The sequence below is a fragment of the Giraffa tippelskirchi genome, chromosome 6 (assembly GCF_054371585.1).
Source record: "Giraffa tippelskirchi isolate mGirTip1 chromosome 6, T2T-mGirTip1v1.2.pri, whole genome shotgun sequence".
NCBI classification, from domain to species: Eukaryota; Metazoa; Chordata; class Mammalia; order Artiodactyla; family Giraffidae; genus Giraffa; species Giraffa tippelskirchi.
This window is the reverse complement of record NC_137280.1, coordinates 66,669,917-66,685,741: the sequence shown is the minus strand read 5'-3', so window position 1 is coordinate 66,685,741 and position 15,825 is coordinate 66,669,917. Positions and strand designations below refer to the sequence as shown.

The 15,825-nt window shown below is 47.9% G+C and overlaps 1 protein-coding gene across 21 annotated transcripts in view; it reads left to right on the top strand.

Annotated features, from left to right (window-relative positions):
• The window catches only part of ASAP1 (ArfGAP with SH3 domain, ankyrin repeat and PH domain 1), a 335,887-nt gene that overhangs the window by 56,766 nt on the left and 263,296 nt on the right, over window positions 1–15,825 (top strand). For 14 of the 21 annotated variants that reach the window (XR_014057637.1, XR_014057635.1, XR_014057638.1 and 11 more), the window contains one exon: window positions 13,753–13,879. Coding sequence is in view for 15 of the 21 variants with exons in the window: in XM_081504067.1 (XP_081360193.1) it covers window positions 13,753–13,879 (127 nt within the window). In the remaining 6 variants the exon portion in view is untranslated. Of the gene's footprint in view, window positions 1–13,039; window positions 13,152–13,298; window positions 13,361–13,752; window positions 13,880–15,825 lie in introns of those variants that run through there. The other 7 variants (XR_014057640.1, XR_014057636.1, XM_081504074.1 and 4 more) reach the window with 2 other exon arrangements.

Sequence of the window (15,825 nt, the reverse complement as noted above, 5' to 3'; positions counted from 1 at the left end):
AGAATCTGTTTTCCAGTGCAGGGGATGCAGGTTCGATCCCTGGTTGGGGATCTAAGGTGCCACATGGCATGGGGCAACTGAGCCCATGTGCTGCAAATAAAGAAAGCCTTTGCAATGCAACAAAGACTCAGTGCAGCCAAAATTTTTTTTTTTAAGTTTATATATTTTGGATACTAGGCTCTTATCAGATAAACGGTTTGCAAGTATTTTCTCCCATTCTTTTATGGAAGTAAGTAAGTGATAGTCACTCAGTCGTGTCTAGCTCTTTGTGATCCCATGGATGGTAGCCTGCTAGGCTCCTGTGTCCATGGAATTCTCCAGGCAAGAATACTGAAGTGGATTGTCTTTCCCTTCTCCAAGGGACCTTCCCGACTCAAGGATCGAACCTGAGTCTCCTGCATTAGAAGCAGATTCATGTGTATTACCTAATTTGTTCTTTTTAATAATCTTTTGAAGTGGATATCAGTATCCCCCTTTTACAAATGAGGAAGCTGAGGCTCTGAGGCAGTGAAGAGCTTCCCCAGGGTGACACATCTACTAACTGTAAAGGTGGTACTGGAAACCAGGAAAAGACTAGCCAGAGCTCTTTTTGTTTTATTGGTAGACACCCATCTCAGACCAACTTAGGGTGAAAAAAGAAGTATCAGTTCAGTCGCTCAGTCATGTCCAACTCTTTGCAACCCCATGGACTGCAGCATGCCAGGCCTCCCTGTCCATCACCAACTCCCCGAGTTTATGCAGACTCATGTCCATTGAGTCCGTGATGCCATCCAACCATCTCATCCTCTGTCATCCCCTTCTCCTCCTGCCCTCAATCTTTCCTAGCATCAGGGTTTTTTCACATGAGTCAGTTCTTTGCATCAGGTGGCCAAAGTATTGGAGTTTGAGCTTCAGCATCAGTCCTTCCAATGAATATTCAGGATTGATTTCCTTTAGGATGGACCGGTTGGATGTCCTTGCTGTTCAAGGGACTCTCAAGAGTCTTCTCCAACACCACAGTTCGAAAGCGTCAATTCTTTGGGGCTCAGCTTTCTTTCTAGTCCAACTCTCACAGCCATACATGACTACTGGAAAAACCATAGCTGCTCACACACCTGGAAAGTCCAGGACTGGCAGCAGGCATGGGAGAGATTCTGGGGCCCACTGATTCAAGTGACGTCACCAGGCTCTTCCTCTCTTCCCCTCCTCCCTCCCTCCACCTCTTGTGGTCTTTGGTCAGCATCATTCTTAGGCAAGCTCTCTTATGTGTGGCAAAGATGCATGCGTGCTAAGTCGCGTCAGTCGCATCTGACTCTTTGCTACCCTATGAACTGTAGCCCGCCAGGCTCCTCTGTCCATGGGATTCTCTAGGCGAGAATACTGGAGGGGGTTGTCATGCCCTCCTCCAGGGGATCTTCCTGACCCAGGGATCGAACCCACGTCTCTTGTCTCCTGCATTGGCAGGTGGATTCTTTACAACTAGCGCCACCTGGGAAGCCCTGGCAAAGATAGTCATCAGTAACTAAAGGCTTCCTAAGTCCTTTGAGCTAGACCTGGAGAAAAGGCACATTGTTCTTGACTCTAGCTTCCATATCAGACCTCCATACGCTCCCTGACTGACCTTGCTTGAGTTTAATGCCTATCAGAATACACATTGATGCTGTGCTCAGAACTCTGGGATATTCTGGACAGCTTGGCCCAGCCCTTTGGTTGGGAATATGGCAACACATGAGTGACAGTTTTTGGAGAATTGTGTGGAGTGATGAGGATGTGTAGGGCAGACAAAAATTATAGTCAGGGTTCTTCAAGGTCTGTCTGGAACTGCAGAGTTCAAGATGCATACATTTCTTGGGGTTAAATGAAGGTTAATTCCCAAAGCCAAAGAATAGGGAAAAAGTCAGTTTACTCACAAAAGAAAAACAAAAGATAATTGAAAATAATCATCTCCACATCTCATCAACAGTGAATTCTCTGCTGTCCACTTAAACATAGCAATTTTATAAATTAGTTTGTATAATACCTCCATGTCTCTAAGACCTGAGCAAAGAGACTAATTTTTCAAAAACAATACATAAAATAAAAAACAGGAAACAGAAGCTAGATGTTTGTGTCAGAAGCTTAGCCAGCAATTGTAGAATTTTGGGTTTTTTTTTTTTTTTTAATTAGAGCCCCTAGTGTTATTTGGAATGTTCACATTTGAGAAAGACGTTAACCAAATAGCATATGCTAGGAAGAAAACTCTGCAGTGGGTGGGCAATTTTCTTTTTTCAAATAGAGCGATGCCCTACATTTGACATAATTACAGGAAAATTCTGTTATAATACAGCTCATTGTTATGTGGGTTCAAATACACTGCAGGTGAAATCATATTTTTGAAAAGCAACAACTGGGTACTGTGATAGATTCGTATAATATAGGGTGCTCATAACAGAGGCACCCAATGCAGAAGTAATGACCTCCAGACTGTTCTTGGCTTACAAGTAGATCTTGAGGCAGAGCTGGTGTTTGGGGTTGGTTGTAACACTGATATAAGAAAAGAATTCATCAAATTGTAGGATGTTATTGCCATAGGACCTCTGAGAGCGTCTGCCCTGGGTTCCTGGGAAATGAGATCAAAGGAGGTGAGATGATTTGGCTGAGGAAGGGAAGCTGACCTCCCTGGCCATGTTCCCTCTCAGTGCTGAAGTTGCAAACAGCTGTCATTTATCAAATTTCTCTTCTTGAGTAGTGTTTCAGATGATAGGCAGCTTTGAAAAGCCACTCGTGACAGTGGGTCTAACCAGGCTTTGGGTAAATCAGAGATACATGAGAGGACCTTTCTTTGGACTCCACATGCATAGGTCACATAGCTGAAAGACACATTTATTTCCTCTCTGAATTCTTCCATCATTTTGGCAGTTGTGCTGCAGACCTGTATCCCGGCCTACGTGTGAGCACAGGGGCTGTATCTTAGGTGTCCTTTTGGCTCCTGAAGAGTCTAGCATAGGACCTGTGTCAAAGACAAATAATGGTATTAGTAGCTAATATTTACTGATCATTTACTATATACCAATACATCTTGCATAGATTATCTCATTTATACCTCACAACAGCCTTAGAAGAGAGAGAGAGATCACCTTTTAAAGGACATCTTCCTTTGAAACCACATTAAGTAGCTGACATTACGTAGGCCTATGGTTAACCATCCCTATTAAGTGGCAGGGCTGGGATTTGAACCCAGGCAATCTGAATCCAGATCATGCATTCTTAACCTCTGGAAGGATTATAGTGCTGCTCAGTAACTGCAAATGGAATTGAATCAATGGGTTCCAACCTAAATACCTCTGCATCCATTGAGGAATGTCCTCAGGGACAATGGTCTTATCTCTGAAAATGTCCCACAAGGAATGAGTCAGTCCCCGAGAGTAAAGTGGGTTTGGGAGAAGGAGAAACCTCACTTACCCTGGTATTATTCTGTAGGGCTGCCCTGGGTTGGGCGAGGGGAAGGTTGTTTACTAAAACATCACTGACTCCAAATGTTCTGGTCACCAGAACATCTCCTTATCTCTTGTGACTTCTAACCTTTTAAAAAGGGTCGCTTAAGAGAGGAAATGGCAACTCACTCCAGCATTGTTGCCTGGAGAATTCCATGGACAGAGGAGCCTGGTGGATTACAGTCCACGGGGTCACAAAGAGTCGGACACGACTGAGCGACTGACACACACACACAAGGAAGGGCACGGGGTGGGAGGGGCAGACTTAGAAGCTTCTTGATTGCTGTCAAGTTTCTAGCTTCGTTTTTGGAGAGCAAGAAAGAAGAGAAGGAGGCAAGCCGATGATGAAAGGGGGTGGGTATGACTCTGGGCTTCGACTGTACTCACAGCCTTCTTGCTCAAAATTAGGAGTGTTTGTTAAGTAATCTTATGCCAAATTTTATGTAGCTAGAATTTTAAAAGTTTTAAATGGTAGGCAAATGTCTACAGGCATTCCTTGACACTGTGATGCAAAGACCATAATAATCCATTCTTAAATGGCAGTTTCACATAAGGCAAGGTCTTTTAATCCCTTCCTTGAAATGTAAAGTGGAGGAGTAGGGCAACCCCTGGGAACCAGAATACCTGGGATCTCAGAATTCCCCACAATTCTGCCAGGCGATACTGAGCAAATTCATTTCACCAGTGAAGAATCTGTTTCCTCATCTGAAAAATGAAAGGGTTGGTAACCGTATTATCCCTGAAATTCTTTCCAACTCGGGTGGCTTTATGATGATGTCAGAAACCTTTTTTTTTTTATCCACTCTTTTTATGTATTTATTTATTTTAATTGGAGGCTAACTACTTTACAATATTGTGGTGGTTTTTGCCATACATTTACATGAATCAGCCATGGGTGTACATGTGTTCCCCATCCTGAGCCCCCTGCTACCTCCCTCCCCACCCCATCCCTCAGAGTCGTCCCAGTGCACCAGCCCTGAGTGCCCTGTCTCATGCATCAAACCTGGACTGGCGATCTGTTTCACATATGATAATATACATGCAGAAACGCTTAAGAACCAGGATTCCTCATTCCAGTTGTCCTCTTCCAATTCCTCTCACACCCCTCCCCCATCATAAATGTTCATCCAGTCATTCATTCTTCCTCCCGTCTGTTCAAGAAGCATCTCTTAAACACCTGGGTCTCTGAGACTGTAACAGCAAATGGAAAACCCTCGAGTCTCAAGGACCTCCCAGTCTTGTTGGAGAAATAGAAATATTTGGAAAACGGTGCTGTGAAAAAGGGTCATAAAAAGAGGCATGTTGTCAGCCTTGAGATAGTACAGAAGTGGGCATAAGTAAGTGTGAGCCACCAAACTGAACTAAGACAAATTCATCAGAAAAAAAGAAAAGAAACCTGAAGGTTTTCTAAGTGTTTCTCTTTTTTCAGGTGACAATTTCTTTTTCAGAAACAAACTAAGGTTTAAAATCCCTTGCTCCTATAGGTGGCAAGTTTTTAGGAACCCCATATAACACCACCATTTTTCTTCACTGGATGTTGTTTTACTTATATTAGGAAAGATGTAGCTCATAAATGGAGAAGGCAATGGCACCCCACTCCAGTACTCTTGCCTGGAAAATCCCATGGACGGAGGAGCTTGGTAGGCTACAGTCCATGGGGTCGCTAAGAGTCGGACACGACTGAGCAACTTCACTTTCACTTTTCCCTTTCATGCACTGGAGAAGGAAATGGCAACCCACTCCAGTATTCTTGCCTGGAGAATCCCAGGGACGGCGGAGCCTGGTGGGCTGCTGTCTATGGGGTTGCACAGAGTCGGACACGACTGAAGCGACTCAGCAGCAGCAGCAGCAGCTCATAAAAAAGAGCCGGCTCAATCCAAAACACGTTTATCGGGGACCCACAGGGAACATGTACGTGGCAGCGCCTTCTGTGGGGAAGAAAAAGCCTGCAAGGTTTGGATTCAGACCGGCTGTGAACAGCGATTCTGTTTATTAGCTGTAGTCCTTAAGGAGATTGTGCGTGTATCTGAGTTCTCAACAGACAGCATGGTCCCTCACTAGGCCATTGGGGGGGGGATTTCAGGAGCTGGTGCTTATAAAATGCCAAGCCTGGGGCTCTAGGAATCTCTTGTACCTCCCTTAGATCTTCAGGGATGTGGGTAATACCAAGAAGGATACAAGGTACCACCCCCCTTCCCCCCAGGGATGGACAGTCTGGGAGTTCTGCAGTGCAGGAAACTCAGTAGGAAGACCAAATTCTGAGCCGAGCCCTGCCACTAGCAGAGCTGTTTGTCACTGGGGAAGTTTTCATCTCTCCACGTATAGGGAGTCTTAGGTCCTTCCCAATGGTGCCAGCAGTCTTCATACAAAGTAAGAGAGAGGCTATATTGTGGAATTCCCTGGGGGCTTAGTGGGTGAGAATCTGCTTGTCAGTGCAGGGGTCATGGGTTTGACCCCTGGTCTGGGAAGATCCCATGAGCCTCAGAGCAACTAAGCCTGTGCGCCACAAGTAGAGAGTAGCCCCTGCAACTAGAGAAAGCCTGTGTGTAGCAACAAAGACCCAGCACAGCCAAAAAAAATATATATATATGAATAAAATTATATGTATATATAGATAAATAAAGGGAGGCTATATTCAAATATCCTTGTGAAGATTAATTCCAACTGCAGTAATGGAGCAGTGGGAGTGCTCTCCACTAGGAAATCAACCCTGAATATTCATTGGAAGGACTGGTGGTGAAACTGCAATACTTTGGCCACCTGATGCAAAGAGCTGACTCGTTGGAAAAGACCCTGATGCTGGGAAAGTTTGAGGGCAGGAGGGGAAGGGGGAGACAGAGGATGAGATGGTTGGATGGCATCACTGACTCAATGGACACGAGTTTGAGAAAACTCTGGGAGATAGTGAAGGACAGGGAAGCCTGGCGTGCTGCAGTCCATGGGGGTCTCAAAGAGTCGCACACGATTCATCAACTGAACAACAACTCCACTCTAGCCATTATATTGCCTTTGAGTTGGGCTTGTAACAAGTTCCCCTGGAGGAAAAAGGATGACACACAGACTCTAACAGAAGAGCATCCAAGGGCTGTGGACCCATTGTCAGGAGGCTAATCACACGGGCTGTGAAATCAGACCTGTTAGTCTCCTCCACTTGCCAAGGTGACCTTTAAGCTCCAGGTTCCTCCCAGATATAAAATGGGGATAATACCAGTGCCTGCTCTATGTGGTGGTTGTTGAGTATGAAGTGAGGGTATGCCTGCAGCAATGCAGAATCGTGCAGGGCATGTAACAAGCCCAGCATTTGCTAGTTGATGTTATTATTATTCCTTTACAGGACAGAACAGAAATACATTCCTGAGTCCTTTCAGTTGATATATCCACCAGGATTCTGAGTCTTCTGAGTCCCCAGCACTCTGCCTGACTCTTCTTCCTACCCCTGACCGAAAAAACAGCCAGGGAAGCGGGGTTGGGGGTAGAACAGAGAGTAGTTTATTGTCTCCAAACAAACCATGTTCTCCTCCTTACTCACTGGGAACTCTCTAGTGGTTTTTACTTGGAGTATTTACATTAAGTTCATTGGAGACTAGAATAGGCTTTTTTTTTTTCTTACTTGAAAGAATATAAGTGTACTTGGGAAGCACTCATACAAGGCACATGAGTGAAGCAGTCTGCTTCTGAAGTTGAATATGGCAACATGAGCCCGACAGTAAAACATGTGGAATCCAGGGCATCTTTCCCTCCTCCTGTTCCCCCAGCCCCATCCCCTGCCCACTGCTTTCCTTTCTTCTAGCACTTTGTTAAGATGATAGAAAACAAATACATAATAAGGAACAAACAATACTTATTTTGATTGCCTGATGAGAAGGACATCTAATGGAGTAAGTACTCTGTGAATTATTGTTGAGAACTTGATTTTTGCAGGCAGTAGAAAAAGCCCAGGATTTCATCTCCTGGGTGCTGGGACATTAACTTGCAGTGAGATATCATTGTGTTTTGGTTTCCATTATTGGGTCTTTTTTTTTTTTCCAGCCACGCCCTATGGCATGTGGGATCTTAGTTCTCCAACCAGGGATCAAATCCAAGTTTGATGCATTGGAAGCACAGAGTCTTAACCACTGGACCGCCAGGGAAGTACCTTGGTTTCCATTATTGTAACACTCCCACATCAGGACTGTTGCGTGGATGAATTCAGACACTGCCTATATAACCAGGGCAGTGCCTGGCTCAGAACAAAAGCTCAGAAAGTACTATCCCACACCTCACTAGTCTCGGGTTTCTCTCCAGTAAGTTTAGGATAATCATACTTGGGACTTCCTTGGAAGTCTGGCGGTTAAAACTTAACTCTCCAATTCCTGGTTGGGGAGGAAAAGAGGGAAAGAGGGGCTACAATCTTACATGCCTCAAGGCCAAAAACCAAAGCATAAAATAAGCAGTATTGTAACAAATTCAATAAAGACTTTAAAAATTATCCATATTAAAAAATCTTTATTTCAAAAAAAAGATAATCATACTTACCTTATAAAGTTGTCATGAAGTTTAAAGAAGGATATGCGTGTCCAAAATGCTATGCTTAGCAAGGTGTCAGGTACATTGTAGGTTTCAGTAAATTTTAGGGGGGGAAGGAATATCAGAATTTTTATCTCCAAATCAAGCTTTCAATATTCTCATAATACCTGAGAAGTATCATCTACCTATGATCCCTCAGACCCTGCTAAGCACCTTATATGCCATAGCTCCTGAAATCCTCAGAGCACTAAGACATAGTTACTAACATTGCTCCCAATTTGCAGATGTGAAAACTGAGACTCAGAGACGTGAATTACTTCAACGAGATCTAATAGCTGCTACATGGTAGAGATGTGAGGCCAAATCTTTCTCATGAGAATCATCCTATAACTCATGCTCTTATGAAATAAATGCCTATTCTACCCTCTAGAAGTTGCCTTGGTTAGAATATCCTTCTTTACAGGAACTGTGTTCCACAAAAACCAGGCTTTTACGGCCTCAGCTCTCTTCTGATCCCCGTTAGTATTCATTCTGTTTGACTCTAGATACTGTTTCTTTACTTGCAAAATCCATCGTAGATGGATCTGACCTCACAAGGGATACTTACAAGAATAAGCAAAGTTTCTAAAGACGATCCCCAAATCTGAGATCCCAGACTTTGGGAATTACTGTGCAGTTTCCCCTTCCCTCTCTTCTTTCCTCCTCCAGGTGACTAATTTAGGGAGAGATCTGAGTCCTGGAATGAAAAGAGATGCATTCATGGTCATACTTCACATAAAAAGGGAGTTCAAAGGGAATTGACATTGGTTGATTATTTGCTATGCATCAACTGTTTTATCCACAGCTTCTCAATCTGTTCCACTTAACAACCTGTAACATAGTCATTTTATTACTACACTAATTTCACAGATGAGACAACATGCATTATTATAAGTGACAAAGTGGAGATTCAAACCCAGATCCAAGTAACACAAAGCATATTCTCTTCCCACACTCTCCCATGGCCCTGCCCCATGAAGGCAATGGGAGCCTTTGATGAATGCTGTAATTCCATCCTGTCAGCCTGGGCCACTTTCTAGGCATGTGAATCAGAGCACTGATAGCTCTTCTTGGTTTCTTTTTTCCCCCTTCTATTTTTTTGGCTGTGCGCAGCATGTGGGATCTTAGTTCCCCAACCAGGGATTGAACCTGTGTTCCCAGCAGTGGAAGCTCTGTGTCTTAATAACTGCGCCACCAGAAAAGTTCCTATTTTCTTGTGCCCAGAAAGGACCCCACACTTCCTCCGCGCTCTCACACCCTTGGTACATTGTCAGTTATCTTGCAAATGCACCGCCTTGGTTTTTAGGCAAATAGATGAGTGAAGCCTGCAACTGGGAATGTAACTCAGCCAATTCCCTGATGCTTGTGGGGTCACTAGTGCCCTTGCTGACCAGGAGAATAAGCCACCACTATTTTTATCCCCGCTTTTCAAGGGGAAGAAAAGCATTCTGTAAGGACCTTTCTTATCTCGTCAGCAGTGCTCAGAGTAACAAACAGGCTTGAGGAGTGCAAGGATGCAGAACAGCATTGGATGGGGGTGATGATGATGACGAAAGAGATGATGCACGCTTTAGACAAAGCTGGGTGTGCATGAGTATGTGTGTGTGTGTTTCCTGGCTCCAGAAAGGATGATGTGTATTTCTGAGCGGGCTTCCCTGGTGGCTCAGTGGTAAAGAATCTACCTGCCAATGCGGGAGACATGGGTTCAATCCCTGGGTTGGGAAGATCCTCTGGAGAAAGAATTGGCAACCCACATCAGTATTCTTCCCTGCAAATCCCATGGACAGAGGAGCCTGGTGGGCTACAGTCCATGGGGTTGCAAAAGAGTTGGACATGACTTAACAACTAAATAACAATAAATATTTCTGAGCTGCTGCTGCTAAGTTGCTTCAGTCATGTCCGACTCTGTGTGACCCCGTAGGTGGCAGCCCACCAGGCTCTGCCGTCCCTGGGATTCTCCAGGCAAGAATACTGGAGTGGATTGCCATTTCCTTCTCCAGTGCATGAAAGGGAAAAGTGAAAGTGAAGTTGCTCAGTCGTGTCCGACTCTTAGTGCAGCTCTGCACAAAGAAATCTAGCGATTAAGTTTTGCCTGCATCAGACTCTATCCACAGAAGATAGCCAGGAATGGTTTTCAGGGTGTTTGAGAAAATGAGAGGTGCAGATGGTTTCAGGCAAGAATACTGGAGTGGATTGCCATTTCCTTCTCCAGTGCATGAAAGGGAAAAGTGAAAGTGAAGTTGCTCAGTCGTGTCCGACTCTTAGTGCAGCTCTGCACAAAGAAATCTAGCGATTAAGTTTTGCCTGCATCAGACTCTATCCACAGAAGATAGCCAGGAATGGTTTTCAGGGTGTTTGAGAAAATGAGAGGTGCAGATGGTTTGCACTGGGGCATGGTTTCAAATTTTAAAAGGATTATGGCTCATGAACCCTAGAAATGGTAGGTGGAGGTGCAAACCTTTGAAATTCTAATTGCACACCAGTCTGAGGAGGTATATACTTACCCAGGCACAATATCTCATTGTTCACATATTCCTTTCTTGGCTAGGGGAGATGGGGAGGAGGAGCAGATATATAACATAATCTTCAAATGGAATTGAAACAATTGGTGGCAGCAGTTTGGACTCTGGTGAATTCCGTCAAGAAAGCAATCCCCACTGTTTACCATCGCAGTTAGCTTAGCTTGTTGTAATAATCTTTATTCCTTGCATCTGTAGAGCTGAGGGCAGACACAGACTCAGCTCCAGCTGGGAAGGATCTCTGTGGTCATTTTGACATATGCATCCCTTTATTTTACCAAAGTGAGGGCACCAAGGCCCAAGCTGACAGCATCAGTTATTAGGAGAGAAAGCTCTAGAATTCAGGCCTCCTGGAATTGAGGCAATTATTCACTGACTCCAGGCTTTTTAATAACAGCTCATATTTATCAAGTGTTTGCTCTAAGCCATACATATGGGATAGAAGGAGCTACCAGCCCAGCAGGGATGACAGGAATTCGATGACAACTTGGAAGAGAGAGAAAAGTGGAAATAATGCAAAATCAGAGTCTCAATTGATTTCCAGCCTAGAGGATGGCCTTCTTGGAGTGGTTGGAAGGCTAACTGCTGGGTGTTAGACTCTCAACTGCTGCATGGGGATAAACATGGGGTTACTGAGGCTCTTGGAGCTTAATGAGCACAAGCTAGTAGTGGCCATATTTGCTCCCGTCACAGAACCTTCTAGATGCAGGTTGACCCAGTTAGTATATGGGAAGAGAGGTAGGGTTTTTTCTGGTGTCTCATATTCTGTCAGTAACAGCATGTGAACAAGTGACCTCCGGGTGCGGGTCTTAAATGCCATCTGGCAGTTTCCCCAAAACCTCAACCTTGGTGTGTCCCAATGCAGACTTTTAACGTAGAAGGAGGAGAAGGTGTGTACCTGTTTGTTTCTTTGTTTTTTAGAATGCCTCTCAAAGCTGATGTCTCAACACTTTGCCAGAGCAGAGTCTTTATTCCTGTATGCTGCCTCACCAAGGCCTTTCTGCAATGCTTGCCTTCCTGACATTAATGAGCGCTTCCCCAGAGACACAGTGCAGGTTCAGGACAGCCAGCACAGGCAGACAAAACACCTTGAACTTGTACAATGGCTCTCCTGTGCACAGAGCACCTTCTCATCTGTTATCATTTACCAGCCTCATGGGGCTGGCATCCTCTTCTTTTATCTTCATGGGAGGCAACTGAAGGCCAAGATCCCATAGCCACCAGGATACCTGCAGAGGCAGCCCTGCCTTCTGTTTTCTTCTTTTTATTGTTTATTTGGCTGCATCGGATCTCAGTTGTGGCACACAGGACCTTTGATCTTTGTTGCTACTGCAGCATCTTTTTTAGCTGCGTCCCAGGAACTCTTTTGCTTGCGCCATGTGGGATCTAGTTCCCTGACCAGGTATGAAACCCAGGTCTCCTGCACTGGAGCGGGGATGTCTTGGTCCACCAGGGAAGTCCCTTCATTCTCTCCTCTGCTCTAGATGTCACTTTGTCAGGGAGGTTTTCTTTGCTCATTTCTCAAACCATAGCTCCTGCATCACTTGCTTACTCTGTACTTCACTTTATATTACATGTATATTGCTTGTCTGTTTCCTTTACTGTTGATGGAAGAGTAGCGGCATTGTCTGTTTCAGAATCTCCAGTGGCAGGAGCAGGGCGTTGGTAAATAGGTGTCAGCGGTGAGCGAGGAGATGCAGTTTTCATGTGACAATCACTCTCCGGTCCAATGTCCCTCCCTGCCAGTGGGCACTCTGTTGTGGTTTGGGGAAGGACCAGAGGGCAGATAACCATACAAGATCGCAGAACTCAATCCCAGGGGAGGCCCGGGAGCTAGCCTTCTGCCCAGGTTGGTGAATTTGGGACTTTATGAGCCAGCTCCAGTTGGCTCCAATTATAGGAGCCAATCGTCAGGCGCTTCCTAAGGGCCTAGTTTTTTTTTTTTTTTTTTAAACCAATTTGATCCGCAATCAATGGTGAGAAATTAAATGGATTCTTTGGGCTAAGTAGATTGAGCAAAATAGCCATCTGCCAGGGCCGAGGAATGAGCAATCTGTTGGTAATTTTTCCGCTGAAATTTGGCATCTGCTTAGCATTGTACACCATTTGCACCTCGGGAAATGCCTTTTACACCCCTTTCCTGTGTCCTTCGGGTTAAAAACAACAACAAAAACCAGTGCAAATGAAAGATTAGAAAATTGTAAAAAGAAAAAGAAAACCCTTCCTGTGTCTTCACTTAGCACTTTAGCGGCTTCAGCAAACATCACAAAACTAGCCTTTGGGGGGCTCCTGAGCTCCCTGCCAAGGGAGTGGGGGGCCGGAGCCGGCGGGCGGGCAAGCTGCAAGCCGGGCCCCGGAGGCCGCCGCCGCGCGCCCCTCTCGCCGGGCCCGCGGCCCGCGCAGCCGGAGGCGGCTCTCCGGGCCTCGCTTCCTGCCCCCACACGGGGCTAAAAAAGAACGCGCACAACTTTTTTTTTTTCGGTCCCCTTTCTTGCGAAACGCTCGCGTAACGAGCTCGCCCGAGTAACCGCTCCGGGGGCGGCCCGGGGGACGCGGGCATCCGCCGCCCCGAAAGCCGCGTGGCCCGGGCCGCCTGTCGGGGGAACCAAGTCGGAGCGCCGCGCGCGGGGCTGAGGTCGTGGAGTGGGGAACCTGGCCTGGGCGGGGGCGGTCCGGGGCGGGGCCGGGGCCGGGCCCCGAGGGGAGGGGGCGCGGCGGCGCGTGCGCAGAGCACTTCCTTGTTTGTCCCCGTGACTGTCGCGGCAGCGCCGCCTGCCCGCCCGCCCGCCCGCGGGAGCGTGTGCTCAGTCAGTCGGTGTCCGCGCTGCCGCCTGTCAGAAGCGTGTGAGCAGGCAGCGCCGGCCCGCCGCGACCTGCCCGACCCCGGGCGCCCCCCCCGACCCCCGCGAAGCGCCGCGCCGGGTCCCCTCCCCTGTGGCTGGGCATGAGCAGAGGGAGGCGGGTCGCCGAGAGCCCCCAGCCTCGCGCGCCGCTCGGAGTTTGAAGGGCCCCGCGCCGATCGCTGATCGCGGCCGCTGCCGCCGCCGCCGCCTCCTTTCTCGCCCGCCAGCGCTTTCTCCCGCCGCCGCCGGGATCGCAGCCGCGCCAGGCCGGGCGGCGGGTGGCGGGCTGCGCGCGGGGGGCGTTCATGAGCCGCCGACTAGCCCGCGGCCCCGGGAGCCTGCGCCGTAACTCACCCCCTGCCCTCGCTTGTGTCTCGCCCCCTCCCCCGGCAGGATGCCGGACCAGATCTCCGTCTCCGAGTTCATCGCCGAGACCACCGAGGACTACAACTCGCCCACCACGTCCAGCTTCACTACGCGGCTGCACAACTGCAGGAACACCGTCACGCTGCTGGAGGAGGTAGGTCGGGGCCGGTGCCCTCCGCGCGCAGCCCTCTGGGGACCCCGGCCCGCCCGCCGGGACGCCTAGCTGCCTGCGCTCGCGGCCGCCGCCTCGCCGTTGGATTGCGTCGATTTCCGAGCCGGGGAGGAAGGGGATGTATGGGGCCTGGGGGAGCCACACCCCCCTGCGGGATCCCCTCCAGCCCACCCCGCGGCCAGGTGATGGGCGGGGACATCGGATCTGCAGCCCCCAGCTCCGTTTCCCCCCCGAGGCTGGAGGTGGGGAGAGGATTGAACAGGCTGTGGACAGCCCTAAGAAGAGGGAAGTCCTCTCCCTGGCTCGAGCCCTTCTGGGCGCTTTCCACATCATCCTGACCCTCTCGTAACCCGCCAAGTAGATGGTGTCAGGCCCCCGAGGGCAGAGGGAGGCAAAGCAACGTGGCCAAGGTCACCAGCAAGGGACTGGGAGATGGTCAGTTAATGCACCTCTCCACGGCCCGGCTTGGCCAGGCAGGCTGAGCTGCATCGGCTAGGACTGGTGGAAAAACCCCAGAGGAATGAGAGGGAGCTCAGGCCGGGACTGCCTCCACCCAAGGATTCTTCCTCCTCTCTCTAGTCCTAAAGCCCTGGGTGGAAAGAGCTATCTATGCAGACTGGTCCCCACCCGGCTCCCCTGGCCGGCTGGTTTGGTAGAGTCAGGCTGCTGCGCCAGCAGGACCTGCCCGCAGGGCACTCAAGCTGTGAATGGAGCCCCGAGGCAGATGCTGCCCCAAGGAGCTGGCCAGACGGGAAGAAGGGAGGCTTGAGATGCAGAAAGAATCGCTCCTCTTATCTAGGTCTCCAGGGAAAGCTTGTGGGTGCCTCCAACAGCGTCAAGAGCTTAGCAATTTCCTGTAAAATTTTAGGTGAATTAGTGACAGGGCTGAGTAGGTACACAAGGAGAAATCTGCAAGCCTGGGAGCTGGGAAGCCTCTGAACCTCCTCAAAAACAGGATATTTGCCCTGGAACTCCCATATGTAAGTGCCATAAAGTGCCACTCCCTTCTCAACCCCAAAAAAGATAGCACTGGAGGAAGTTAGGAACGCAGATCGTTTTCCCTGGGTGGATTCTTCTGTGGTTGGTTTATTTGAGGTTTGGGGAGCTTTTTCTGATCTAAGCTCTCCGTGGCTCCTCTTCTGTAATACTAAGAAGCTTGAGCTTCAGTGAGCAGACTGCTCTTGATGCAGGCTGTGATACTGGTTCCTGGGCCAGATTACATGCAGAACTGTGCGTGTATTCAGAAGCACCGGGGTCCTACATTTTAGGAGCGGAGAGGTTTCTGCTAGTGCTGGGTCCTGTTTTGCCGACCTGATGCTGCAAATGAGTCTGAATGTTTTATGCCAGTTGAGGTTGCTTCTGGATTCTCTTTGAAGTTAACGTTGGGTTATTGAACTGAATTTTGAAATTCAGTTGGAGAAGCACCATCTAACTAGATTTGTTTGAAAGCCCGAGGTAAATGACTCTTTTTTCTTTGTTGTGGTTTTGTTTCTGTCAACTATCTTGTCTGCTGAACCAGCCTGATGCTTGGTGTCTGGGATTAAGTGGACTTGCCAGGCATTCAACCCTATGACCAGTCTGTCCTTCACTTAATTGTGATGAATTGAAACATGCTGATACGGAAGCACTTTGCATCCTTTTTCTGTACCTACTGTATATGTTTCTAAAGGACGTGACATTGGTTAGACCGAGGGGCTATTTTCCTTCTAGATAAATCCTTCAGGGCCTGCTGATGGGGCTGTCAATTATTTTAACTTTTCCTTTCTGCACATTCAGATAATGTTACTGTATTCTGTTTGTGTGGGGTGTGATAAGGGTAAGTATATAGTTGGTGATGCTGTTTGTAGGGGTATGTGCCCATACTATGTGGCCACACTGGAGGATAGGGTTAGTGTTTTTAAATTATGTCCAGCTGCTCTGGATCTTTG